Source organism: Chanodichthys erythropterus, chromosome 11 (genome assembly GCF_024489055.1).
Source record: "Chanodichthys erythropterus isolate Z2021 chromosome 11, ASM2448905v1, whole genome shotgun sequence".
Classification (NCBI taxonomy): Eukaryota; Metazoa; Chordata; class Actinopteri; order Cypriniformes; family Xenocyprididae; genus Chanodichthys; species Chanodichthys erythropterus.
In genome coordinates, this window is record NC_090231.1 from 38,122,022 (window position 1) to 38,149,945 (window position 27,924).

The window sequence follows — 27,924 nt, forward strand, 5'->3', positions numbered from 1 at the left end:
TATATATATATATATATATATATATATATATATATATATATATATATTGAAAGAGTTTTAGAGAACTCACCCTTATGAACAACTTCTGTTTAGAGCACTTTTACTGGAGTGCAGAGGCATTGCGGCCCTTTGCACACACTGAATCTGATGATTAAGGCATGCTTTCTTTAAAACTAAACCACAAAATGTACTATTGTAGTCTTCATTCATAGATGTTTCTGTTCAATCACCACAGAGTCTGGATGCAGAATCTTAAAACAATTTTATTTCCCAAAGACATGTCAACTGTAGTGTGTTAGCTGACATCAGGATGTTTCAAAAGCAGTTCACTGTGCAACCCAATACAAATAACATCAAATAATAACATTTCAAACAAAGTGTAAACAGATAATATCAATGCAAAGAGCTGACAATGTCTAAAACAACCAGTCACTCAAAAATAACCATTACACACACACACACACACACTTAAATGGAGAGAGATTATTCACTGCTGAGAGTATCTGCTTCTGCATTCTGTACCATTCATGGATGAAAGATTATGTTATATAGGCCTAATTATAATCCCCCCAATTTCTTTTTTTTTTTAATTAAGATATTTTAAAACAAAATGCTAACACTCAAAGTGCATGTGCACACTCTCTTTGACCAATTCTATGCATTTCATAAGTCTAGTGATTGATATTAAAGTAGGGTTCTTAAAATAGAATAGACAACCCCTTTAACAGTATTTGGAGAGGGGTCATAATATAAGGAGAAATTTTGTGCAAAATGTTGTCTGTGTTGTTGACATGTATTTATTTAGGTTAGTTAAACATTTGAATTGCATAACAGAACAAAATCTCCATGTAACAGAGCAGGGTCTTTTAAAATGGCCTGATCCTTCTTTCAAACTCTGCAAACTTATATTGTGCCTAGCTTTGATATGAGATATCTTAAAATCACTGTGCAGCAATTGACTTGTACAAGTTAAAGAAATGAAGTAAATAACACTGCAAAGGTCACATATATATTATTTTTACTGAAAACATAAAACAAGAAGTCCTGACAGGACACTTTTGACCAACTGTCTATTTAAATTTGTCAAACTAAATATTCGGAGACTAAAATGTCTCTAAAAGTTAACATCCCGAAATGAGCATTCATGCTGCTCAAACTTTTCAACATGAGGACTGAAGATTCATCTAGTTACAGTCTCCTTGTCACTTATTGTAATCTGGTCCACACACACCTCAATAGTCCATCAGCACAGTGTTTAAAGGGACGGTCCTGTATAAAAGCAGGTAAAAATCATCCCTCACTGTAACACACACTTCTCCTTCCGACTTCCATACTTCCTGCGCCTCATTTCTAGACCTCTCTCCAACCTCTCATCCTCTTCAAGAGCCCTTGAGGATGACAACAGAGAATGAGTAAAAAAAGGAGAGAAAAAGAAAGAATGAGTTGGTGGTTGCCCATACAAAAGTAGTGTCACGTTGCAATGGTGCTGCTATGCTGCTATTCAAATGTTTGAGGTTGGATAGTTTTTTTTAAAGGGGTCCTTGTTTATGATTTCACTTTTTTAACTTTAGCTAGTGTGTAATGTTGTTGTTTGAACATAAACAACTTCTGCAAAGTTCAATGCAAAGGGAGATATTTTGCGTTTTAAGGACTACAACAAATAGCTTGTAGAGACTAAAACAAGCTTCTCCCTGGGTTGTTGACATCACAAACCCCAAAATTTACATAAACCCTGCCCTCGAGAACACGCAACAAAGGGGGTGAGGCCATGTTGGGCTGCTTTAGAGAAGAGGAAGAGTTGTTGTAGTAGAGCGTTGTTACCATGCCGTCATTTCACGCCGGACTGCTTCACAAACGAGGGTCAATTCAATGCTGTAATAGCATAAAAGATTAACATGACGGCACAAGCTAGTAGATGAGTTGAATCAACTCCACAGCAACTGCATAAATTTATCCACTAACCGTTCAGAAATGTCCAGATGCATTTTAAAATGTGTAACTTTTTCTTGAATCTCTACATCAGTGTCCGACTCCGTTTTGAACAATGTAAGGCTGAACATCGTTGCTGACTATCGTCATTTTGGCTGTGTGAGATTCTCCAGCTTTGTTGTTGTTGAGCAACTGAAGCATGAGCTTTTAAAGCTCCATCCTATTTTGGAGAGGGGGCCGGAAGCAGCAGCTCATTTGCATTTAAAGGGACACACAAAAATGGCATGTTTTTTCTCACACCCAAATTGGGGCAAATGTGACAAGCTATAATAAATGATCTGTGGGGTATTTTGAGCTGAAACAGACACATTCTGGGGACATCAGAGACTTATATTACATCTTATTTAAAATATCTAGCTTTCGTCAGACAGTCTTCTGTATTCAAGTTACAAAGAAGGTGTAAACTGGCGTGGCGTCAGTTAAGCTTTTTCTGTAAGTTGAACAGGGAAGGTGAAGGACGTAGCTTAAGATTAAAAGACTAGATATTTTACATCATAACTTGTTAAATATTGATTTTTTAGTTTTTTAGACAAATGCATCACTTCCCTTCAGAAGGCCTTTATTAACCACCGGACCACAAGTTCATGATGGATGGATGTGGATGGAGGCACTTTCTTCAGCTTATACTCATTGGTCTCGTTCACTGCCATTATAAAGCTTGGATGTTTCAGGATGTTTATTAATATCTCTGATTGTGTTCATCAGAAAGAAGAAAGTCATATACAGTGGGTACGGAAAGTATTCAGACCCCCTTAAATTTTTCACTCTTTGTTATATTGCAGCCATTTGCTAAAATCATTTAAGTTCATTTTTTTCCCTCATTAATGTACACACAGCACCCCATATTGACAGAAAAACACAGAATTGTTGACATTTTTGCAGATTTATTAAAAAAGAAAAACTGAAATATCACATGGTCCTAAGTATTCAGACCCTTTGCTGTGACACTCATATATTTAACTCAGGTGCTGTCCATTTCTTCCAATCATCCTTGAGATGGTTCTACACCTTCATTTGAGTCCAGCTGTGTTTGATTATACTGATTGGACTTGATTAGGAAAGCCACACACCTGTCTATATAAGACCTTACAGCTCACAGTGCATGTCAGAGCAAATGAGAATCATGAGGTCAAAGGAACTGCCTGAAGAGCTCAGAGACAGAATTGTGGCAAGGCACAGATCTGTCCAAGGTTACAAAAACATTTCTCCTGCACTTAAGGTTCCTAAGAGCACAGTGGCCTCCATAATCACTAAATGGAAGACATTTGGGACAACCAGAACCCTTCCTAAAGCTGGCCGTCTGACCGAACTGAGTTATCGGGGAAGAAGAGCCTTGGTGAGAGAGGTAAAGAAGAACCCAAAGATCACTGTGGCTGAGCTTCAGAGATGCAGTCGGGAGATGGGAGAAAGTTGTAGAAAGTCAACCATCACTGCAGCCCTCCACCAGTTGGGGCTTTATGGCAGAGTGGCCCGACGGAAGCCTCTCCTCAGTGCAAGACAAATGAAGGACAATACACCATCTTGGAGTTCTTCAGGTGTTTTTTAGCCAACTCCATGCAGGCTTTCATGTGTCTTGCACTGAGGGGAGGCTTCCGTCAGGCTACTCTCCCATAAAGCCCCGACTGGTGAGGGTTGACTTTCTACAACTTTCTCCCATCTCCCGTCTGCATCTCTGGAGCTCAGCCACAGTGATCTTTGGGTTCTTTTTTACCTCTCTCACCAAGGCTCATTCTTCCACGATAGCTCAGTTTGGCCGGACGGCCAGCTCTAGGAAGGGTTCTGATTGTCCCAAACGTCTTACATTTAAGGATTATGGAGGCCACTGTGCTCTTAGGAACCTTAAGTGCAGCAGATTTTTTTGTAACCTTGGCCAGATCTGCCAACAACCTTGCCACAATTCTGTCTCTGAGCTCTTTGACCTCATGATTCTCATTTGCTCTGACATGCACTGTGAGCTGTAAGGTCTCATATAGACAGGTGTGTGGCTTTCCTAATCAAGTCCAATCAGTATAATCAAACACAGCTGGACTCAAATGAAGGTGTAGAACCATCTCAAGGATGATCAGAAGAAATGGACAGCACCTGAGTTAAATATATGAGTGTCACAGCAAAGGGTCTGAATACTTAGGAACATGTGATATTTCAGTTTTTCTTTTTTAATAAATCTGCAAAAATGTCAACAATTCTGTGTTTTTCTGCCAATATGGGGTGCTGTGTGTACATTAATGAGGAAAAAAAAATTAACTTAAATGATTTTAGCAAATGGCTGCAATATAACAAAGAGTGAAAAATTTAAGGGGGTCTGAATACTTTCCGTACCCACTGTACACCTAGGATGGCTTGAGAGTGAGTAAAGCTTGGGGTAATTTTCATTTGAAAGTGAACTAATACTTTAAAACTCTGATATTCTGGCTGTTTTACATAGAAGAGTCGTAGACCAGGAATCCACAAAAAGAGTATATCTTGTGAATGAACCTCACCCTCTCTCTTTGGCATCAATGTCATGCACAAGCTCGTCCCTCTGGTTGACTAAAGAAACCAGCTCCTGCAACAACAGCTGCTCTCTGGTTTTATGAGCCTGGGTTTTCTTCCATTCTTTAAAAGTAAGACAAAAAATATAATAGTATAGCAATGAAGATAGCAAGATTTCATCATGCATCTGATAAATCTACTTGATGAGAGGCAAAACATCTTTAATATTTAAAAACACATGCAGATGCTCCTAAACATATGTGTATTGTGTACATTCTTAGAGATTTCTTAGAGATATAATTCTTAGAGATATAGTTCTCCATTTTATCACCAGTACCTAAATCTGCACTTTCTGTTACTGGAATTCAGAGATATTGGGACCCTTTACAACATACTGAATGAGATGATTACTGCATGCTTCCTTTAAAACTAAACCGCAAAATGTACTATTGTAGCCTACATACATAGATGTTTCGTACCTTCCACAGCCATTAGATCTTGCAGTTCTTTCTTCAGCAGCTCAAACCTCCTCTCCAAATCTTGCTCTTCTTGTCTGTCACACAGAAGGAATGATAATTAGCAAGGTGTCTTAAATCAGCCACTGTCCAAATAAAGGCCATCATCTAAATGAGTATAGTGGAACACAAAAAGTAACTGAAAATAAGTGTGAAAAGACATACAGTAACTGTAGATGGTCTTGTCTTCTGATCAAAGCATTCTTCTTGTTGACCAGGGTAAACCACTCCTGAATCAGTGTCTCTTCTTCTACACGATCACTACCTGTAAGTGCGTGATAGTTCTTGAACTTCATCAAGCCTCACAAATCAACTGCATTTTCATTTTTAGCACACTGCATCATAATCTATGGCACAGCACAATTACTCTTTCTCACAATTACTATATCCCTAACCCTTATTGGGAAAATTTATTGATCACTGAAGCATCAACTATAGAAGTGGTCTGTGTGCAAAAACATTGGGAAGACCGGGTCTTCTGCTAGGAACAATGTATGCGAACAAGAATAAACAGTGGAAAGCACCAAAAAATATTATTACATAAAGATTTTTAACAAATAGAATAGTTGGGGACTTTCCACCAATAAACCTGGAACTTCTGACTCTGAGAGCTTTCTTTGGGACCAAGCAACTGAGGTACCCGAGGAACAACTGATTGGCCACAACAATCAGTTCGTGAAATATTACAAATTAAAACTTTAGCTACTGTAATCAATGACTTACCAGATTCCATAAGTTCTCTGAGTTTCCTCTCCACAGTATCTGCTCTGCGATCTATCTGCTTCTGTTCAGCCTCCAGCGCCTGTATTTCACTGAGCACATATTGACTGATATCCTGCAAATAGACATAAACTTCATAAAGACACATGCAAATACTTAAACCCATCTATATGCATTTGCAACCTTTTCAAATATTGTTTTGGAGCTATTATGTACAAACCAACCAATGAAAGAAATTTAAATTTAGGCAATATTTCAACATTAACAAGTCACAAATAGAAAAACAATGAATGACCTGGTTGTCTCCTGCAGTTGCCGCTTCAACAATTTCTACGTATCCAATACAGAAGAACATACATGCAATAGTCAACAACATTTTACAATACTTTACAACAAAAACAGACTTTTTTTTCATAATTTCTTACACTCTGCAGAAAACATGTTCAGCAAAGGGTAACAATTTAAAGGGTAACTTTTAAAAAAAAAAGTCAATTTAAATTCTTTGAAAGGTGTGTTTTGAATCAAATCTTACGTGACTCTGAACATCCTCTCGCTGCCTCGGTTTCTGCTTGGACTGATGCAGTCTGGGTAAAAACATTATAATGTACAGCAGCTCAGTAATATTTACTGTTTATACAGATTAACCAGTTATATGATAATTGAAAAATAATTACCCTCACAAAAAAAAAAAACAGAAAAATATATATTATGCTATACATAATACAACCCAGTTCCAAAAACAATATCTCTCTCATGACACAACACGAATAACAGATTCACAAACATCAGTTAAACAGAGAGCACACTGTAAACACGGACCATCACAACATGCCTGCTGGGTCCTGAGCTTTATATAATGATCCTGAATACTGTACATGTTCTGTTGAAATGAATTTAACGAAAAATGCATTAAACTAGAGAGTACACAGACCAAGTCTTATATCACACATCATATCCTTTTAGAGTTGTGACAGCTGTGTGATATTATTAAAAGGCACATTACAGAGAATACTTGCAATGGTAAGTTTTTAGCTTTCATGCATTATAATTATTATTAGTCATTTTGGGTAGCAAAGACCACACTATTAAATTTAAAGGTACACTATGTAACTTTTGGCCCTCTAGCAGTTGAAAAAAACAAAAACAAGCCAGCATGCAATTTTGGGGAAGGACTTTGTTTTGGTTGTGCTTCAGCTCTATGGGACTGTGCGGATGAATGAATATGACCCTTCACAATAGATAATGCTTTACAATGAAATCCAATGAAATGCTTTACAATGAATACCTTCCTCAGCCGTTGAGTAAAAAAAAGCACTCAGCTTCACTTTTACAACATTTCAAATAGTCTAAAGGAGGGAATGGAGATGTTACGTCGATACTGACGTAATGGGGTCTCGCTTGGAAGCCAAGTCAGCTCCAAGTGGTACAAAACGAGCCAATGGGAATTGGCCAGTGAGGCTGTCACACCCCCGGCATCCGGGTATAAATAGGACCAGCCTACTCACTTCCATTTAGATTTTTCTGAGGAGCCAAGGTAGGGCACCTGGCCATTCAGCGGTGACTCAGGGCTCCTCCTTCAGGGAACGGGGTTACAATAGTAACCTAGACGATTTGAAATGTTGTAAAAGCGAAACAGTTCTTTTTTTTTACTCAACAGCTGAGGTTACAATAGTAATCTAGACGTTCCCATTCAGTCAGTTACGTTTGACGTTATGTCGATACTGACGTAATAGGTTCCAAATGGAAAGCACCATAGCAACTGAGCCACGTTACGAGTGTTAGGGAAGCAGATGCTGGGAAGCCGAGACCACACCCTGCCCAAAGGGAGGTAACATGTGGAAGACACATATGGACTGACCCGAGGGGGAGTAACGCATATGGAAGATCTCTGACGTAGGTCCTATCTTCCGGGAGGAACTCTAGCGCTCAGAGACGGGGCAGAGCAGAGCCGCCCAGGGAAAGACACGAGTTTACCATCAGTGAAACTGTACCGTGGACAGGCACATATGGGATTACCTGAGGGGAATCACATCATATGGGCATCTAGCCCAGTACAAGGGCTGACCAACCGGGCATGCACACGAGTACTGGACCTGGTGCCAGATGCCGCCACCATGTCTGGCTGCCGCAGGAGGAACTCCACAGGATTTACCATGTGGGGAACTGAACTGAGGAGTGGGAAAAGTGCTCGCATTCCCTCATCCGAGGGAAATGGCGCAAGTAAGCAAACACCCGTGGCTATCTATGTGTAGACAGCACAAGGGTGGACACCTGGTCCACTCTGAGATTATAATATCTCACAAATGTGTTTGGTGTTGCCCAGCCTGCAGCTCTGCAGATGTCTGCTACAGAGGCACCGTGCACCAGCGCCCAGGAGGAGGCAACACCCCGAGTGCAGTGAGCTCGCAACACGAGGGGGCACAGCTCGCCTTGGGACTGGTACGCCAAGGTGATGGCATCCACTACCCAGTGGGTCAACCTCTGTTTGGAGACAGCCTTTCCCTTCTGCTTACTTCCAAAGCAAACAAAGAGCTGCTCAGAGCTTCTGAAGCTCAGCGTGCGGTCCACGTAAACGTGCAGGGCACGTACGGGACACAGCAATTCTAGGGCTGGGTCTGCCTCCTTCAGGGGCAGCGCTTGCAAGTTCACCACCTGGTCCTGGAAGGGAGTGTTGGGAACTTTGGGCACATATCCAAGCCGGGGTCTCAAGATAACGTGAGAGGAAGCCGGCCCATATTCTAGGCACAATTCGCTGACAAAAATGTATGCAGGTCCCCAACCCTCTAAGGGCTAACCTGATGATCAGATCGTGCTTTCCTAGTGACCTGCCACTGACCAGATCGTTCCACCAATGGCGGAACAGTAGTAAAAAAGTCTCCACCCGGCCCTCCTCCGGGGGAAGGGGTGGTGCGTACACCAGCTCCTGAGAAAGAGCCGTTCCCTGAAACTCCGGGTCACCCATCCCAGGGCCACCTCGCTAACCATTTAGGTTTAGCGGGGACCTTGGGACAGACTGCATCACCTTTCTGCAGAGGGCTTGGCCTCACGGCTGAGCCGGGGCAGAGCACTGCTTGCAGGGGGATGTTCTTGGCGAGAAGCAGACTGGACCACAGTGGCAGAATGTCTGCTTCTGCACTGTCGGGAACTGCTGTGCAATCCCCGCCAGTGTCGCCAAAGAGATCACCTTGTGAGACAGGAGCGTCAAGAAAGCGCACTTTGTTGACATTTCGCATCTCAGCAAGGTTTAGCCACAGATGGCGTTCCTGGACCACCAAGGTGAACATCTTCTGCCTGAGGGCCTGTGCTGCGATTTCTCTTGCCCAGAGAGCAAGGTCAGTCAGCATGCGTGGGTCCTGCATCAACAGCTCAGAACTCAGAACTTGTGTGCTGCCTTGGCCAGCAGGATGACCATAGCACGCAAGAAGGAGGCAGTCTGTTCAGCAATAATATTAATAAAATATTATTAATATTTTGTATTTTAAATCAAATAAATGCAGTGTTGGTGAGCATAAAAGCCTTAAAAAAATAATTAATTTCATTATTTTGAAATTAGTTTAATTATGTATTTCAAACTTTTGACTGGTAGAGTATGTTTTTAATGTTTTACCTCTGTACCGCTCTGCTGTTCGTGGGGTTCATGCTCATCCAGTGACTTCCCCTGCAGCTTTGATCTTCGCTTTCTTACAAGATCTGCATCCTTGACATGAGAAAAAGCCTTTGAGGAGTGAGTTCTAGGTGGTGCCACCGGAGGCTGAGCAGCCCCTGAATCTCCATCCTGGCTCTGGCCCTGCGTTCGCTTCATTCTTGGAGGTGGCACCAAAGCACCAGCCTTTCCTTCCCTTTCAGGGAAGCTTCCATTGGTCTCTAAAGTGATTCCGCTGCTCTGAATCCTTTCGGCACAGTAGCGAACAGCGGCTTCAGGATCAGCTTCCTCCCTCTTTTCACCAACAGCATAACTGGACTCGCTGCTGTTCTTCTCGATCTGAATGACACTGAGCTCCTGGCCCATGAAACAGGTGCGGATCTGGTTAAGATATGTCATCACGATGAGCCTGTCGGGCACTGCCAGCAGCACCATGTCAGAGGGCTCTATCAGCCTGGAGATGCCCAGTTCAGCAAAGCCATCAAATGCCTATGAATAGAAGAATCTTTATTTTTACCATTTCCTAATCACAGGGGGAAAAAAGTAATTATCCAATATTAAAAGGGGTGGATCACCTTCTTGTTGTTGCGTTTAATGTCATACGGATCCAGCATTTCATAATTCCTAAAGACAAAATGACAAACAAATAAACAAAATGTTGAATAAGACTAAGTTGATCAATTATACATAAACCATGTAACATTTATGAAATAAGCCTTGTTCCACATAAAAACAAACAAACAAAAACACCCACACTTTATCCGGGTGGAAGTGATGCAGGATGGCACAGAAAGCAAGGCCGTTTCTCCACGAAGTGCTGAAGTTTGTGATTCGCACGCCCTTGTAACCTTGTGTGACCTTTTGGCACCATTCCAACAGAGACTGACTTGAATTCACCAAGGTCATAATCTGGATTTGAACACAGAAAAAATTAATATCACAATGGTAAAAATCAACATAATAAAAAAAGTAGCAGATCCAATAACCTCTATTTCATTGGTTGGCAATGAGTGAGCTGTGGAACTTCCCTGAACATCCATGACATCTGCTGCAGCTCTTCGTTTATTACGAACAGGCACTGTGGGCTCAATATTGGCCTTTTCTGAAGCCTCCAGCTGATTGGCTGATGAGGAACTGGAAATGGAGACGTCTTCTGGGAAAGAGGCACTTAAACGTTTCTTCACACGAGGCATTGGAACAGGAAAACTCGAGGAATCTTCAGCTGCTTCTTGTCTAGACAGAAAAAAACAAAAGAAATATTAAACAAAACTGCTGATTTCTACATTAAAATAAAACAATATTGCAAAAGCTATTCAACTCATGTAGATATATCTCTTTCAAGCATAAAAATAAATTCAGAATGTTACACAATGCATGACAACAAAATTAAACAAGCACCACTGTCTTCATCTTTATCATACAATAATGTATTTGTATTTACATTTGCAATTTTTTCATAAAAGACAAACGTTTAAAAACATTTAATGACTAAATTAACTATACATTGGCATTGTTTTTGAAAACCCAACATTATTATTGCAACATTATCGGTGAAACAACAGAGCACCTCTAGTGACTATTTACAGCACTTATACAAAATAAAAACTTGCATGTGTAATGTCTACAAATGTGACAACAGTCAGTCCTACGAAACTTACCTGGACACATCTAAGACAACACCTGTGTCATCTATAGTGTCCATGCTCAAATCAACCTCATCATCTCCAGAATGTACAGCATCCTTTTCTTCCTCAACACTTTGATCTTTTTCAATTTGTAGCTCTTTCACATGAGACTTCTCCCCAATGTCCTCACAATGTACACCAAGTGGAGCACCAGTCTTGTGTGTTTCACTGTTAACTGCCACATCAGGAACTATCTGCCCAATGAGGTTTAAAACAGACTCCTTTCTGTTTAGCTCTAGTTCCTTTGCAATTGTGGTGGAAACCTCAAGGCTCCCCATCCCTGATTCTGCCCTTGTCTGTGTGGGCACTTCACCAGAACATTGTTTATTTTCTGAGAGAGGAAGGACTTCTACATCAAGTGAATCTACAGGAGGTGGTGGACAAGTCAAGGGATCAGTGAGATCATCTGGAAATGAACCACTGAGACATTTCTTCACACGTGGCACTGGTACTGGCAGAATTGAATCTTCACGGTCTTCTGGTTGGAGAACAATGTTGTCTGAATCTGCTTGAGATGCAAAGGTGGATGAAGGGGCTGGAAAATCATCTGGAAATGAACCACTGAGACGTTTCTTCACACGTGGCACTGGGACTGGCAGACTTGAATCTTGATTGTCTTTTGTTTGAAGAACAATGCTGTCTGCATCTGCTTGAGACACAAGGGTGGATAAAGGGGCTGGAAGATCATCTGGAAATGAACCACTGAGACGTTTCTTCACACATGGCACTGGGATTGGCAGAATTGAATCTTCACGGTCTTCTGGTTGGAGAACAATGTTGTCTGAATCTGCTTGAGATGCAAGGGTGGATGAAGGGGCTGGAAGATCATCTGGAAATGAACCACTGAGACGTTTCTTCACACGTGGCACTGGGACTGGCAGACTTGAATCTTGATTGTCTTTTGTTTGGAGAACAATGTAGTCTGCATCTGCTTGAGACGCGAGGGTGGATGAAGGGGCTGGAAGATCATCTAGAAATGAACCACTGAGACGTTTCTTCACACGTGGCACTGGGATTGGCAGAATTGAATCTTCACGGTCTTCTGGTTGGAGAACAATGTTGTCTGCATCTGCTTGAGATGCAAGGGTGGATGAAGGGTCTGGAAGATCATCTGGAAATGAACCACTGAGACGTTTCTTCACACGTGGCACTGGGACTGGCAGACTTGAATCTTGATTGTCTTTTGTTTGGAGAACAATGTTGTCTGCATCTGCTTGAGATGCAAGGGAGGATGAAGGGTCTGGAAGATCATCTGGAAATGAACCACTGAGACGTTTCTTCACACGTGGCACTGGGACTGGCAGAATTGAATCTTCACGGTCTTCTGGTTGGAGAACAATGTTGTCTGCATCTGCTTGAGATGCAAGGGTGGATGAAGGGTCTGGAAGATCATCTGGAAATGAACCACTGAGACGTTTCTTCACACGTGGCACTGGGACTGGCAGACTTGAATCTTGATTGTCTTTTGTTTGGAGAACAATGTTGTCTGCATCTGCTTGAGATGCAAGGGTGGATGAAGGGTCTGGAAGATCATCTGGAAATGAACCACTGAGACGTTTCTTCACACGTGGCACTGGGACTGGCAGACTTGAATCTTGATTGTCTTTTGTTTGGAGAACAATGTTGTCTGCATCTGCTTGAGATGCAAGGGTGGATGAAGGGTCTGGAAGATCATCTGGAAATGAACCACTCAGACGTTTCTTCACACGTGGCACTGGGACTGGCAGAATTGAATCTTGATTGTCTTTTGTTTGGAGAACAATGTAGTCTGCATCTGCTTGAGATGCAAGGGTGGATGAAGGGTCTGGAAGATCATCTGGAAATGAACTACTGAGACGTTTCTTCACACGTGGCACTGGGACTGGCAGACTTGAATCTTGATTGTCTTTTGTTTGGAGAACAATGTTGTCTGCATCTGCTTGAGACGCAAGGGTGGATGAAGGGTCTGGAAGATCATCTGGAAATGAACCACTGAGACGTTTCTTCACACGTGGCACTGGGACTGGCAGACTTGAATCTTGATTGTCTTTTGTTTGGAGAACAATGTTGTCTGCATCTGCTTGAGATGCAAGGGTGGATGAAGTGGCTGGAAGATCATCTGGAAATGAACCACTGAGATGTTTCTTTGAACGTGGCATAGCCACTGGCAGACTGGAATCCTGATGGTCTTCTTTTTGAAGAGCAATGTTATCTGAATCTGCTTCAGAAAGAGGTGTGGATGCAGGGAAGGGAAGATCATCTAGAAAAGAACCACTGAGTCGTTTCTTCACACGTGGCATTGGGACTGGAAGATCAATGCTTTTGGTTCGCATTTGCACTTCAGACATCTCAGGAACATTCAAATCCAGCTGTGCCTGATCTTTCATGTTCAATTCATCACCAGCTTGGGTCTTTCTTTTCTCTTCAGACTGAGACATATTGACAGAAGACAATGTGCTCTTTATTTCAAACTCTTCACTGGCTTCATCAACATTGCTGGTTTGAGCTTTACTATATAATTGTGTGACTTTTGGAGGCAATAGGGGAACATCTTCTCCATTGGTGCCATGACATGATGCTATAATTTCTTGGGGTGTGGGCTTCTCTTTGGGTGCTGGTGAACAAATCTCAATTTTGGATAACTTTACCTCATTTTCTGCTGCTTCTATCACTGAGGTATCATCAGGAAAACAAGCACTTTGCCGTTGTTTGGTCAATGACGATGGGACAGGTACATCAGTTTCTAGAAATGTACCTTCATCTGCCATAGCTGAAGAACTTTGGATGGTGGTGAGTGCTGAACCTGGCTGTACATTGTGTGAAGTACTTTGAGAATAATGTTCAGTTTGTTTTATGACACAGGTGTTATTGCTCTGAGCATTTGGCTCAGCTGGATTGGAAACTGGTGTTGATAACAGAACAGTCTTTTGAAGAATATCTTGCCTCTTGGTCCTTCTTGGTGGCAAAGGTTCTTTTGAAGCTGAAACAGTAGTCTGTTCTTCGACAGCCTTTGGGTTAGTAGGATTTTTTAAAGATGGGAAAGACATAGGTGTTTTTTCTTCACCCAGCAATTCGTCCTTATTCCTTTGGATGAAAAGAGAGACTTCATGCACAATACGATGTGGCCTTAAGGACAAAAATACAGTATCACTACATTTATTTTTGTGTTGAGATCTGTAATGAATACAACAGCTTTCCATAGACACACTTATAAACCACAGTCAACTTATACATACATTTTTTAGCAAGCAACATTACCACTGCAAGTACATCCAAGCAACATTACCACTGCATCCGTCAGAAATTGCATACCTTTGCAACATGCAACAAATAAATTAAAGTCACAACAGCTGTGGATTTTGTAATAACAGCATAGATCTCAGCTCTCAATCTTAGCTGAACAAACAAATGTCTTTAAGGGTGCAGTGTGTAATTTTTTTGTTTTAAAATTCTTTCTCATCCCAGTTTCTTGTGCAGATACAAAACTGTGGTGGTTTCAAAATAGTTTCTGTCTGCTTACTGCATGATTTGGAGACTAACAACCCATTTGGCCATAATCATTATTTCTGCAATGTCATTTGGTGCCACTAGGGGCATTGTAATAACACACTGGACCTTTATGGCAAAAAGCAAAATTAGACACATGGACATAAATATTTTGGGGGGAAAACACAGCCATTTCAGTGCAAATATGAGGGGGAAAATGCTAAAAGAAAAGAAAAAAAGAATATAGCCATGCTGCCGTTTGCAGGACTCTGCCGTTGTTGGGTTTGAATGCAACACTCTTGATGAACTCACCCCTCCTCTTGAAATAGTGTGGTTGATACCTCATCTTTCAGTGTCTCAAACATACTTTCTGTCACAATCTCATCATTACCAGCTTCCTCTTGAACAGAAGTTGTACCCTCTTGCATTAAGGGGTCAAAACATGTGTTGTCCTCTTCTTTAGTTATCTCATGAAGGTCAGCCTCCGTCAAGGGGGGCCATTTCCTCATTAGGCAAAATTCTTCATCTTCAACAAACCAGCTTTCAGCCTCTTTTGATGACAGTGATGTTTCCGAACAACCACTAACCAAACGCCACATGTAGGGTTCAGCAGAATTGAACACCTCAGGCTCTGCTGCCTGCTGCCCCTCCAATGAATAATCACATCCACTGGTCATGCGAGTCCCGCTGCCCTCGGGATCCACAGAAGATGAAAGGCTGCCGAGAGGATCTAAAGTATCCGTGACCGATCCAGAGCTAGAGGGCTGCAATATTGCTGCAACTGTCTCATAACTAAAAGAAAGCAACACTTGCAATGTGAAAAGTGAAAAATAAAAATGTTTTCCAAACAATAAACTGCAAAATGACATTAATAAAAATGAAAATAAATTACTGTAACAAAAGAACACATTTGAATATGGTTAGGAGTAATTTTATTGATTCCTAATTACATTTACTAACTAATCATTAACCTAGATAGATTTAAAGTGTTTTTAAAATAAAAATCCAAGCCAACATGCTCAATGTTTCACTCAATTATGTACCCTCTACTTACCCTCTGTGAAAGACATCAACTATACTCTTAACAAGACCAGAAGGTTCTTCTTTTTCTGTGGAAGTATCATCTGCCTCCAAAACCTCCCATCCTAACATTACAGCAGTCTCTCCTGGCTCTGCGGTATCATGTGATTTACTAGTAGATTGCTCCCCGACATGTTGCTCTTCTAGAAGAAACTTCTCCTGATGGTTTTCAATACTGATACAGAATAGTTCACTAGTTAAAAGTGAAGACTGACGGGTCTGTGATGCAATTCACATGCACCATGCATACTCTCACATACATGCACCGAAAATAAGGTACAACATCCAGTGAGATGATATAATAATGTTAGTGAAGAAAGTCATATATTTGTCAGGTAATTCAAATCATGTTGAGCTATGTTTTATTAGATGATTGTGAATGACACAATGGGTGTTGTTTTTACATGAACAAGCTTGCATAAAGCTCCTATAAAGCCAAAACAATGTCAAGAAATTATAATATAAATATAATATACTGTATTTAAATAACTAAACTAAAAGAAATGTGGTCTGCATTAATGCAAAGCGAATCAAACAATTCCAAAATCTACTGCAAATGCAGTGACAGAACACAAATAAAAACATGCTATGTAACTCACCCTTCAACTAAGGGAATCTCATGAAAACTTCCTATTTCTTTAGGATTATCTTAAAAAAAAATAAAATATATATCTGAGTATACATATTGTATACATAGCATTCAAGCCTCACTCTAATAATGGTTCTCTTACCAGTTCCTGTTATGTCCAATGTTTGATTCCTTTCTGATTCTATGTATTGGGTAAATTTGACTTCAAATTCAATGTGTTCTTGGGTTGGACTTGATGGAAAAACTGCACATGTGGAAGCATGTGGGAAATCAGGAAGCTTTGCTTCAACTGGGGAACATGGTACTTCAGTGACCAGGTTATTGAATTTTTTTTCATTGGTTGCAGAGAATGGAGCCTCTGAAGAAGGCAAGACATCTGTCATCATACACTCTTCTTTTTTTAGCCTTTCCGAGCATGGAAACCCATAATTGTGGGCCTTATTAGGGCAGGTAGGAGTAAGTAAGAACATAGTTTTTGAATATTCTTCATAATCCTTTGTAAAATTTAAAGAAAAAACTGGTCTTTCTTTAAGAGGTTTGACCCATATGGGCTTCTGAGCAGACCATATCCTTTCTTGAGACTCTTCTATGGGCATAGATTTTACTGTAGGAACACCTATGTTAAAAGAAACCACTGGGCAAGAATGCAAAAGGCTGACTGTGTCTGGTTCTTTACTGAGATAGAAGCCCTCTACTTTAACCTGAGGTAAAGAGGGGAAACCAGGTGTGCGTGCTTCTCTGGGGCAGGTGGGCACTAGTGTAAACATCCTCTGCAAAATATATTTGTCTATTTCTTCATATGGATTTGCTAAATTAAACTGGATAAGCAGTTCTGATCTTGTTCTCAATGGCCTCGCAAACAGGGACATTTCATCTGCAAACCAAACTCCTGTGTTTATACTCTCACTTGATGAGAATCCCATAATTCTTGAAGTCTTCGGAACACACTGATTAAGACCAATCATATTAGGAGGAAGTGTAACTTTGCGCTTAGGTGCATATGGGAATCCTGGTATTCTTGCCTTTGATGGACAGGTTGGAGCCAAAGCAAACATTATTTCAGTTAATTCATTGAGTGAATCTACTCTGTCAGTAACAACAACAGGTTGCTTTTTAAAAGATACATTGCAAAATGTTTCCTTGTCAACGGACCAATCTAAATGCTCTCTTTTAGAAGAAAATCCAATAACATTAGATTTCTCCGGGCAAGCTGGAAGCATGCGTAGCATGATTGGTTCGGGCACAGATGGAAAACCAGGAACACAGACCACTGATGGACATGTAGGTGCCAGAGCAAACATTCTATGACTGTTTTCTTTGCACATCTTGTCCATGTCCAAAACAACAGGGGGTTTCTTTAATTGACTTGACCACAAAATGACTGTACTCATAGGCCAATTGGACGTCTTTGGGATCTGGATGCTGGGACAACCAGCTATATGTGAAACCTTTGGGCAAGAGGGACAAAGGTTTTGCATGTTCGGCTCCATCTGTGACTTAGGATGTGGTCTAGATGGAAAGCCAGGAATACATGATGCTTGTGGGCACGTTGGTGCCAGAGCTATAATCTGTGAGTCTTTTTCATCTTTACTGGGGTCAAAAATATCAGTCTGTCTATCCTTGAATAAATTGCATAAGATTATTGATTGATCACTAATGCACTCCTTGCCTTCAAGGACTGTTAGAGATGGACATCCAGGGATTCTAGAAAGCACCGGGCAGGATGGAAGAAACTCCAACATATTTGGCTCGATTTGGGTTTCAGGGATAGAATCTGGAATTTGTGCAGTGTTTTCAGATATGTTTAATATCTCATTTGCAGGCTTGAAGTAGTCCCTCAGTTTAGACTCAGCAATTGTAGACTCTTGAAGATGTAATTCTTCACATGATTGAGTAATTATTTCTTCACTGTTTGGTGCAGATGGGAAATCAGGATTAAGTGTTGAAGATGGCACTGTGACCATCATCATTACAGGCATCTCTGAACACTCAACTGGGTTATCGTTGTCTAAAACTGGCTTTGGCTCAGGAAATTCTTCCAATAATGATGGTTCAATGCACAGCCACTCCTCCTGATGTGATTCCTCTGCAAATGGGGTTTGTGAAGATGTGTCAACAATAATGGATGTTTCTGGGCAAGATGGACATAGGGTTTCTGTGAGTCTTTTAGCAGATGGAAAACCAGGAATTCTTGCTTCATTTGGACACGTGCATGCCAGGGACACCATATTTGCCTCATAGGGGGATTTGTCCAAGTATGACATTAACAAAATATTTTTTTTTGATTTACATGGCTCATCCCAAATTATACCTAAATCAGTAGGCCAGTTGATTATGTCTGTTTTGCATATGCTGGAAAGTGCTGTAGATGGACATCCAAATACTCTTGAGAACAGTGGACATGATGGAAGAAGATCTACCATGTTTGGTACACATTCTTGTTGCAGTCCTGTAGGCCAGTCTTTTGTTGTAGAAGGGACCAGACTACTGTGATCTTCTATAGTCTCTTCTTCTTTCTTAAAAGCATCAACAAACTGTTCTGTTCTGTCTTGTGATGTCCATAATATACCTTCATCCACATCTGCAGTCAGAGTGTCTCCGTAATTTTCAGAAGGTGGAATATGAGCACTTATGCTTTGACAGCTGAGAAAAATAAGCATATGATCAGATGTCATATGTGAGGTTGTCTGACAATACAAGATGATTTGACTGCATGCATCATTCCATTTAGTGGCAGCCAATTCATTTTCAATGAATGTGTCCTGCTGAACACTTCATGAATCAACTTTTTTGTTCAAAAGAATAAAGGAATGCATATGGGTTTGGAACAACATGAAGGTGCATAATGTAAATGATGACAGATTTTTCATTTTGGGGTGAACTATGCCTTTAAGTGGATAAATGTAATGCAGACAGAAAATGCAATTAAGGCAAGGCAAAGCAATAAATTAATTCTCTATCTAATGTTTCCTTGCAAAACTCACCTCTCCTCAACAGTCAGTAATAGTGGCATGTCTGGTATGGAGTGCCACATTCTGAAATGCATTTTCCTAGAAACAAGTGTCAAAGTATTTCATGCACTATCCACTGATGTGCAATATAAAATCACTGTTTTGTGTAACAAACACTTGGGCAATTCTGAACTTACCCCCTCTCCAGAATTCCCTTTTGTCCTTCCTCACAACTTGCCCAAAAGTTCACATTCTCATTGGTCTTCTCTAATGCAAAACTACTGTCAGACTTGTTTGCACTGAACAGGTCTATTTCAATGTCTGCTGAAGCAAGCACAGTTGAAGTTTCTTGTTTATGGCCAACATCTTCTGTTGACGCTCGACTATTATTTGTCTGAAAAAGAATATGTGGAGATTCTGAATATGTGGATGGAAACCCAGGAACATTGGACTGCTTTGCACAGGATGGCATCATCATAACCATGTCTTCTATGTGGAAATTCAGGTTATTGTCATTTGTTTGATTCAAGTTTGTTAAGGAAGAACATACCATAACAGATTCATCTTTTGTGGTTCTCCTGTACAGTTGCTTTGCATCCAGTGGCCATGCACTTGAATCCATTGCTTCATTTCCTGAATCAACAAATGGCATACCTAATACTTTTGTAAAACGTGGACAAGATGGCATGAGGGAAACCATATCTGGTGCCTTCTTCTCAGTTTTTAGTCTTGGGGCAGATGGGAAGCCGGGTAATTTAGCACTGGTTGCACAAGTTGGGCGCAAAGCTACCATATCCCTAGTAATGGCTTTATTCATTTTTCTGTACTGAGGTGGAACAATGTGCATGGGCTGACACTTTCTGCTTAATTGTTTAACCCATAATGGCCTTTCATTTTCAGGCCACTGTAATTCCACTTCAGATATTAAGCTTGATAGCATCCCAGGTACATTTGAGACTGTTGGGCAAGAAGGGAAAAGATGAAGCATTAATCTGGGCTTTGGTGCAGATGGAAAGCCAGGAACATTTGCTTTCACTGGACAACTTGGCAAAATAGCATACATTTCTTTAAAACTAGCTTTGTCCTGATAAGCAATGTTTAGCCTCTCAGATGTGTATATTGGCAAACACCTTCTCACAAAAAAACCTTTCTCCTTTAAAGGCCAATTATTTACCAAAGCCTTATCAATTTCGCTTGGGACTAAAGAGGGAAAGCCTGGAGTTTTAGCTGTCTGTGGGCATGTTGACAGAGTACTAGATATTATTTGTGTTTCAGGCATGAGCCATGGTGCAGAAGGAAATCCAGGTGTACTTGCTTTTCTAGGGCAAGATGGTATCATTGACAGCATACTGTTAAAAACAGATGTGTTTTCTGTAACTTCATACTGAGCTGGATATGGACAGATTAAATGACATGGCTGAGATGCTAGCGTCTTCACCCAAAATGGATTAATGTCCTTTGGCCACTCCTTAAGTGAATCTGATGTGCTTGCAAGAATTTGTATAGTTGATATTCCAAGGACACAAGAGGCTGTTGGACATGAAGGTAGGAGTTTTGTCACACAAAATGTAATGTCTAGTTTTCGTTTTGGTGCAGATGGAAAACCAGGAGTCCTTGTTTTTCTTGGGCAAGATGGTACTAAGCTCACCATACCTGTTAACTCATCCGCTTTTAATATGTTTACAACTTGAGGCAAACTGGACTGGTTCTTTTGTGCTATTATCAGAGATGATTCATTGTTGGATGGCCATTGTTTGATAATATTTTGACTGGCAAGCTCTTTTGCAGATGGAAATCCAGCAATGCAGGAAACGTTTGGACAACATGATGAAATCCTGACCATACTTGGTGTAACTGGTTTTGGAGCAGATGGGAATCCTGAAATCTTGGGTGCTGCTGAACAAGATGACCTCAATGAAAGCATATTTCTTGAGGTTTCAAAATCCACGTTCATTGAAGACATTGGCAAAATTTGTTCCTTACTTTTCTCCAAATAAAATGCTAAATTCTCTTTAGGCCAGATTTCAACTGTGCAAATGACTGGATGTCTTGAAGGAAAACCTGGAACTACAGAGAAATCTGGACACGACGGTAGAAGATTGACCATATTGAAAGGCAAAGATGGGAATCCAGGGATGCTGGCAGTTCTTGGGCAAGTTAAATGTAGTGATACCATATGTTCCACAGTGCTCCGCTCATACAATGAACAATCCATATCTTGAATAAGTTTTGCTGGTTTCTCTTTTTGAAGGTACTCTTTCAGTATCTTCACAGACCCATTCCAAGGCCACTTAGTGTCTTGAAAAGTTACAGATGGCATCCCAGTAACAAAAGCAGTTACCGGACAGGCTGGAAGAAGATACATCATGCCGGGATAAGATGGAGATCTGTCGACATTAGCCTCTTCTCCTTCATATGCTTTATTGCAGATGGGTAGAACGCTGAATTCCTGGTTCATTCTAGGTAGTCCATCTACAAACAAGTCTCCTATTTGATTTTCAACTGTAACATCAGCCAATATGGATGGTGACCAAGGAGAATGGGACACTTTTGGGCAAGAGGGCAGCAAAGCGGCCATGCTTTTGGCGCTGAGGGACAGGGACATTAGAACAGAAATCAGAGGGAGGATGTAAAATGGACTTATGAATAATAATAAGCGAATGGACCGCAACACATACAGTATATGCATTTTATATTAATATAGCATAGTAAGCTTTAAATGTAACACAGTAACTATATGCTAGCAAATGCTATGGTCGGATGCAGAACATACTTACCCTTCATCAATGTGATCTGCCTGGGACATTTCTGGACTTGAGAGTGGCTGCGGCACAGATTCTGGGCTGACTTCTTGCTCTTGTATTTCCGCTGGTTGACAACTACTTTGAAACGGCTCTGTCTCGTCTTTACAAGGAATCATCTTGTTTTCTGTCTGCTCGTGTGCAGCTGAGTGTAAAACGGCCAGCTCAGCAGAGCTCTGTGAATTCTCTGACTGATTGATCTGGATCTGAGTTAATGGGGCGGCGAATGTAGGGGCTTCAGCAGGTTTTGGGACAGGAGTGGATACTCTATCTGTATCAGACAGCTCTGATTTTGGCAGCTCAAAATGTGTGACATCAGGGACACTGGGTGACGTATGGTCAGTGGGCAGCAGAGAGGTCATGCTCTCTGGTCTAAGAAGAAAACACATCAGAACTGATAAGATGTGCTGAGATGATACCATGAAAGAAAAAGTTTCAATTATATTGCATGGCATCACCTTGAACCAATGTCAATTACCTTTCTCTGAGATTAATAGTGTTAATGAACACCATGCCCTGTTTCATGCCCTTGGTATGAACATAAAATGCTCATACATTATTTTTTCCTCTGTTCACCACAGTGTGCCAACTTGTGTTTTAGCATGCAAACTAATACAAAAAGAAAATTAAGTGACTTTAAGCCTGAATTTACACCAAAGAAACCCAATGGCCTCAAAATGTCAATAACCATTTTCTATGCAGTTCAAAATTTGTTTGTTGCTTTAGTCACCTTGAGGTCAGTGGCCTAATTTTACTAAATTTATATAATTTCAATGATACATTTTTGGTTTTAATGCAGGGTTTAAGTCCTCACAAATGTAAGTGATCATTAAAATGTATGCAATACAGCAAAATACATTCAGGTTAATTTTACAAAGAAAAAAAAAAACAATAAAAAAAACAGTACAAAACAATGCAATACAATACAACAAAAAAATAAAATACAATAAAATAAAATAAAATACAGAAAAATACATTAAGTCGTTATTGTTGCATCCAAGTTTTTTTCAAAAAAAAATAAATAAAAAAAGGAACCAAGAGTGTTTGTGTTCACAAGGTCATCCATATTAGTAAATGCAACACTAAAGTATTCCAGGTATTTATACCAAATTGTCAGTGCATTTCTGGTGTCAACCAACAACTTCACTCCTTTAATGCACTTCCTATTAACATCACCCAATCTGCAAGACTTTACTTAGTTTTCTGCATATTACTCACCTTCTTGCAGGCCGTACAACTTCAAGTCCAAAAACAGGCTGTTTCTTGTCCATAGTGAGCTCCACGTTTGGTCTTTTGTTGGCTATACTGATGACTCCAGCTCTGCGAGGGTGAGGTTCATGGTTTTGAGGAACATCTGAAGGTTTTGTGTTTGCATCCTCATCAGCTGTAGAGATATTCACAGAGATCACAAAAGAATGACTAATATGTCAATGAAAATACTCAAATTTATAAACAATGGAAGGTTAGCTATAAGAGCAGCTGTAGTGTATACTCACCAGTACACACAGTATTGGGATATTCCTCCTCGGCTAATACACTTAACTGTCTGTGTTTCTCTGAAATATAATATAACATATATAACATACAGTATAATTTAAAGTTATATCTATTACAAAATATTAATTACAAAATATGAAGCATCATTCAACAAGCATTCTACTGATGCATTGTTAAAGACCTCTGCTAAAGTTAACACAACACACAGTATAGAAGCTCAATCCGTGTATGTGTTTGTTAAGGTGCAGATTAGTATTTTACAAAAGCTACATGTATCAATCTATCATGTAAACCATGCATCTGTTATGATATATCTCACATCATACACTACTGTTCAAATGTTTGGGGGTCACTACGTTTAAAAAAATATGAATACTTTTATTCAGCAAGATTTTTACAAAATTTTACAAAACATTTCAAATAGGGTTATAAAAAAAAAATGCTGTTCTTTTGAACTTTCTATTAATCAGAGAATCCTTAAAAAATCATCAGTTTCCACAAAAAATATTAAGCAGCAAAAAAGATTTCAACTTTGATAATAATAAGAAATGTTTATTGAGCAGCAAATCAGCATATTAGAATGATTTCTGAAGGATCATGTGACACTGAAGACTGGAGTAATGATGCTGAAAATTCAGCTTTGCTTCACAGAAATCAATGACATTTTAAAATATATTCAAATGGAAAACAGTTTTAAATTGTGTAAAATTTCACAATATTACTTTTTTTTAATTGGAATTTTAATCAAATAAATGCAGCCCTGGTGAGCATAAGAGACTTGTTACCAGCATTCTATAAAATATCTTCTTTTGTGTTCAACAGAAGAAAGAAACTCATACAGGTTTGGAACAACATGAGGGTGAGTAAAAGATAACTATCCCTTTAAAATCTAATCCCACACTTTTGAACAGTTGTGTTACTGAGTAGTTTTATTCATGTGTCCTCCAGGGGGCATAACATCATGTCATTTAAGACTTGTTGCATATAATGAGTTATCTGATTGTTATTAATTACCCGTTTCTTGTTTTCTTTTCTTTTCTTTTTTTCTTTCTTTTTTTTCTTTTTTTTTTACAGAAGATTGTACTTTTGATATTAAAACTGTATGTTTATGGAAAAATTCACTAGAATAAAACTTAAAATATTGTTTAACTGAATGTTGCTTGTATCAAAAACATTGTAAGTTAATCAGAAATACTGACTAAGTTTTTGCAACTAAGTTTTATAGTTATGATGGATGTATGCAATACACTGGAAAGAATGGAATGTTTGGCCTTTCGATGCTGTAATGCTATGCAAGCAATGTTGGAGTGTAATCTAAAACAGATCTCACTAGCTCAAGCCATGTTTAAATCCTGTTCTCTGTTGATCAATGTTCAACACACAACGACAGTACGAACACACAGAATGAGAATGAAACACAGATAAAGGTTCAGACCAACATATGTACCTGTGAGTGAGTCAGAGGAAGGGACTGAAATGGAGGCAATAACAGGGGCTATAGTGGATGTTTGGGTGTACATGTGGGGCTCAGGGATCATGGAAGAGGGTGAGGGAAGAATGAAAGGAGAGGTATAGAAAGGAGAGTTAAGGGCATCTACAGGAGAAGGGGCTATTGGTCTGCGCACATTAGGTCTAATCACTGTGGGCACAACCTGATGTCTCCATTCGGACGTCTGGACCTCTGGGAGAGGCTCTGAGGTTGGCAATGACCAGATGAGAAAGGAAGATGATAGAAAAAGGAGAGAATGATTACAAGGGAAGAATGGAGGAGGATGAGATGAGTGCAGAGAGGAAACAAATTAAAGGGTTTGATTTTAACCCAAAATATCTTTTTACTTTTATTCAGGCTCATATGGAAGCAAAATAATGACAAATTTAAACAAAAACAAAGTGTGAAATATCTCCATTCGAAATATATTCTCACATCCTGTTTAATGGCAGCCACCCAAAATGTCATTCTTGACAATTCAATGCATTAAAATAAGGGTTATTTTAGTTAATACAAACTAAAACCATAAAAAGTTCTTACTTTAAAATAAACGTTAACTGAAATAAAATAATTTAATAAACAACTTAAACTTATTTTATTTCAGCTATTTGCCAAAGCAACATTTTTTACTTTCATTTAACTTGATGTAATAAAATAACTAAAACTGAAATAAAATTAATATAAACCAAATATACATTTAAAAAAAAATAATAAAAATGACAAAACTAACTATGGATGTTAAGAGGTGCAGTAACATTGCTGGCTATGGAGGCCTCACTGAGCCATTTGATTTCATCAACAATATCCTAATTTGTGTTCCGAAGATAAACGAAGGTCTTACGGGTGTAGAACGACATGAGGGTGAGTAATAAATGACATTATTTTCATTTTTGGGTTGAACTAACCCTTTAAAATGCAAGCAATGTTAATGCAATGCACTGTTTTTTTATTGTTTTTGTTGTCGTCGTTGTTTTTTTGTTTTGTTTTTTTGGATTTGTGTGATTCAACATACTTTTTTGTTTTAAAGGCATTTGTCATAATTTTACTTCCATAGGCTCATGTCATTCCTTTCTTTTCCAAAGCCAACAGGTTTGGAATATCATAAGGGTGAGTAAATGATGACCATTTTCATTTTTGATTATGTCTTTAAAAATTATGAAATTTGACTCAGTGAGTATTAGAGCTTTCACAATATTCATGCTCCATTGAAAAGGCCTACACAATGCAGATGATTTTTTTTTTTTTTTCATCTTAAACTCAACAGATGAAAACTCATCATTTCATTAGTTTAACACATGCAAACGAGTTCAGAACAGTTGTCCTAGAGTGTTTGTTTGTTCTCTACCTGGCTCAGAGACAACAGATGCTGTGACCACAGGACCAACATCAGGAGAGGAACATAGCGGAGCATCAGAAACAGCGAGAGGAGTAGAAACACAGGGATAAGGGGTGGATGGAGAACTAGATGAAGCAGCAGGAGCAATAGAGAGAGAAACCAATGATGCTGAAGGAAGAGGGAGGATAGAAGCTGACAGGGTTTGAGAGCAAGAAGTAGAGACAAACTCGGTGCTGAGCATCTTAGAGGAAGGAGCTACACTTTGAGATGTTGCACTAGGATTGGGAGTAATAGTGGAAATATCCATTGGTTGAGGAAGCGCATTGGATAAAGACAATGTGGGAAGGGGGGCATTCATTAAGGGAGAAGTTTGTGCAGGCAGAGAGGGATTAATTGAGGCTGGATGACGCTGCTGGTTAATATGTTCTGCAGAGGTGAAGGGAGCAGGACACAGAGTGGGGTGCAGTTTGGGAGACCTCCACTCTTTTTGCCAAGATGCTGGTGTTGACCATGGTAAATAACAAAGGTTGGTGAATGACAGAGTGCATGTATGAACAGATGGGGAAACAAAGGGGAAAAAAGGAAAGAAAAAGGTATGGTTAGCATTGATTTGAAAATGTTAACATAATAGATGAACAAAATATGTAAAAGGAGAGAGAAGAGAAATTGTAAGTGTTTAAAACATTTAATCAATTTTTTTTTTTTTTTTTTTAATATATCCAATAGCTTTTAGTTTATGTCAGAGCCATCGGCTACTTGCTTTTGTGGAAAGAGGTGGTATGTTTAAGTTCATATTATGGAAATTCACCAACATTTTTGGTCCATATTTCCATATGACATACATAAATATCACAGCTTTACTGCATTTTTGATTAAATAAATCAGGCTTGGTGAGCATAAGAGAACTCTTTCAAAGACATCTTACCAACCCTAAAGATTTGAAAGGTAATGTATCTGGAAATTTTGGTCCAAGTTTAAGTATATAAATGGCCTCAAAGCAGACATGGACTAAAAGCTATGAATCTCTCATTTTGATTTCATGGGATCCTACCACCAAATATGCATCTTTTTAAATAATTTTCAGAATGTTAGGTACTGAACGAACAAACTTTAAAACCAAATGCCATCTAATCTGAAAATGTGTTAAATATGAATATCTGCCTCATGTACCTGTCTCAGTGGCAGAGGGCATGCTCGTAGGCTTTGTGAGGGCGGAGCCTGGCTCAGCCAATGAGGCCCGATAAATTTTTGAGGGCCGTGGTGCAAGTAGAGTCATTGAATCATGAGCGGAGGAGCCAAATTCAAAGGAGGATGGGTCAAAAACAGAAGGTGAGGAGTGTGAAGAGGGGAAGCTGTGAGGTCTCCAGGTCTTGCTACGAGCAGCAGATAGAGTGGCTAAATTAGGGGACAAAACGATGAGACAGAAAGGAGAAGAATGAAGAAAACAAGATTAAATGGAAGGAAGAAAAAGCAACTACAGCACAGGTAAAGTTTTAAAAAATGAAAGACCAAGTGTAAATAAGCAAAAGTATCCCAGCTACAAAACAATTACAACCGAATTCCGGAAATGTTGGGATGTTTTTTAAATTTAAATAAAATAGAATCTAAAAGACTTTCAAATCACATGAGCCAATATTTTATTCACAATAGAACATAGATAACATAACTAATGTTTTAACTGAGAATTTTTTA

General features: G+C 39.6%; 1 protein-coding gene across 9 annotated transcripts in view; it reads right to left on the bottom strand.

Annotated features, from left to right (window-relative positions):
* Positions 1-244: 244 nt before the first annotated feature.
* Positions 245-27,924, bottom strand: part of ehbp1l1a (EH domain binding protein 1-like 1a) — a 45,084-nt gene continuing 17,404 nt past the window's right edge. For 4 of the 9 annotated variants that reach the window (XM_067399718.1, XM_067399721.1, XM_067399717.1 and 1 more), the window contains 24 exons: positions 27,403-27,627; positions 26,242-26,730; positions 24,855-25,100; positions 23,407-23,466; positions 23,129-23,294; positions 21,887-22,282; positions 19,307-21,697; positions 19,143-19,208; positions 16,301-18,801; positions 16,169-16,217; positions 15,544-15,744; positions 14,802-15,281; positions 10,998-14,087; positions 10,326-10,572; positions 10,094-10,248; positions 9,915-9,963; positions 9,304-9,828; positions 6,229-6,280; positions 5,992-6,026; positions 5,700-5,811; positions 5,142-5,241; positions 4,941-5,014; positions 4,470-4,584; positions 245-1,388 (listed from right to left, as the gene is read on the bottom strand). In XM_067399718.1, coding sequence (XP_067255819.1) covers positions 1,298-1,388; positions 4,470-4,584; positions 4,941-5,014; positions 5,142-5,241; positions 5,700-5,811; positions 5,992-6,026; positions 6,229-6,280; positions 9,304-9,828; positions 9,915-9,963; positions 10,094-10,248; positions 10,326-10,572; positions 10,998-14,087; positions 14,802-15,281; positions 15,544-15,744; positions 16,169-16,217; positions 16,301-18,801; positions 19,143-19,208; positions 19,307-21,697; positions 21,887-22,282; positions 23,129-23,294; positions 23,407-23,466; positions 24,855-25,100; positions 26,242-26,730; positions 27,403-27,627 — 11,915 coding nt within the window. In that variant the 3' untranslated portion in view covers positions 245-1,297. The remainder of the gene's footprint in view (positions 1,389-4,469; positions 4,585-4,940; positions 5,015-5,141; positions 5,242-5,699; positions 5,812-5,991; positions 6,027-6,228; positions 6,281-9,303; positions 9,829-9,914; positions 9,964-10,093; positions 10,249-10,325; positions 10,573-10,997; positions 14,088-14,801; positions 15,282-15,543; positions 15,745-16,168; positions 16,218-16,300; positions 18,802-19,142; positions 19,209-19,306; positions 21,698-21,886; positions 22,283-23,128; positions 23,295-23,406; positions 23,467-24,854; positions 25,101-26,241; positions 26,731-27,402; positions 27,628-27,924) is intronic. The other 5 variants (XM_067399719.1, XM_067399720.1, XM_067399725.1 and 2 more) reach the window with 5 other exon arrangements.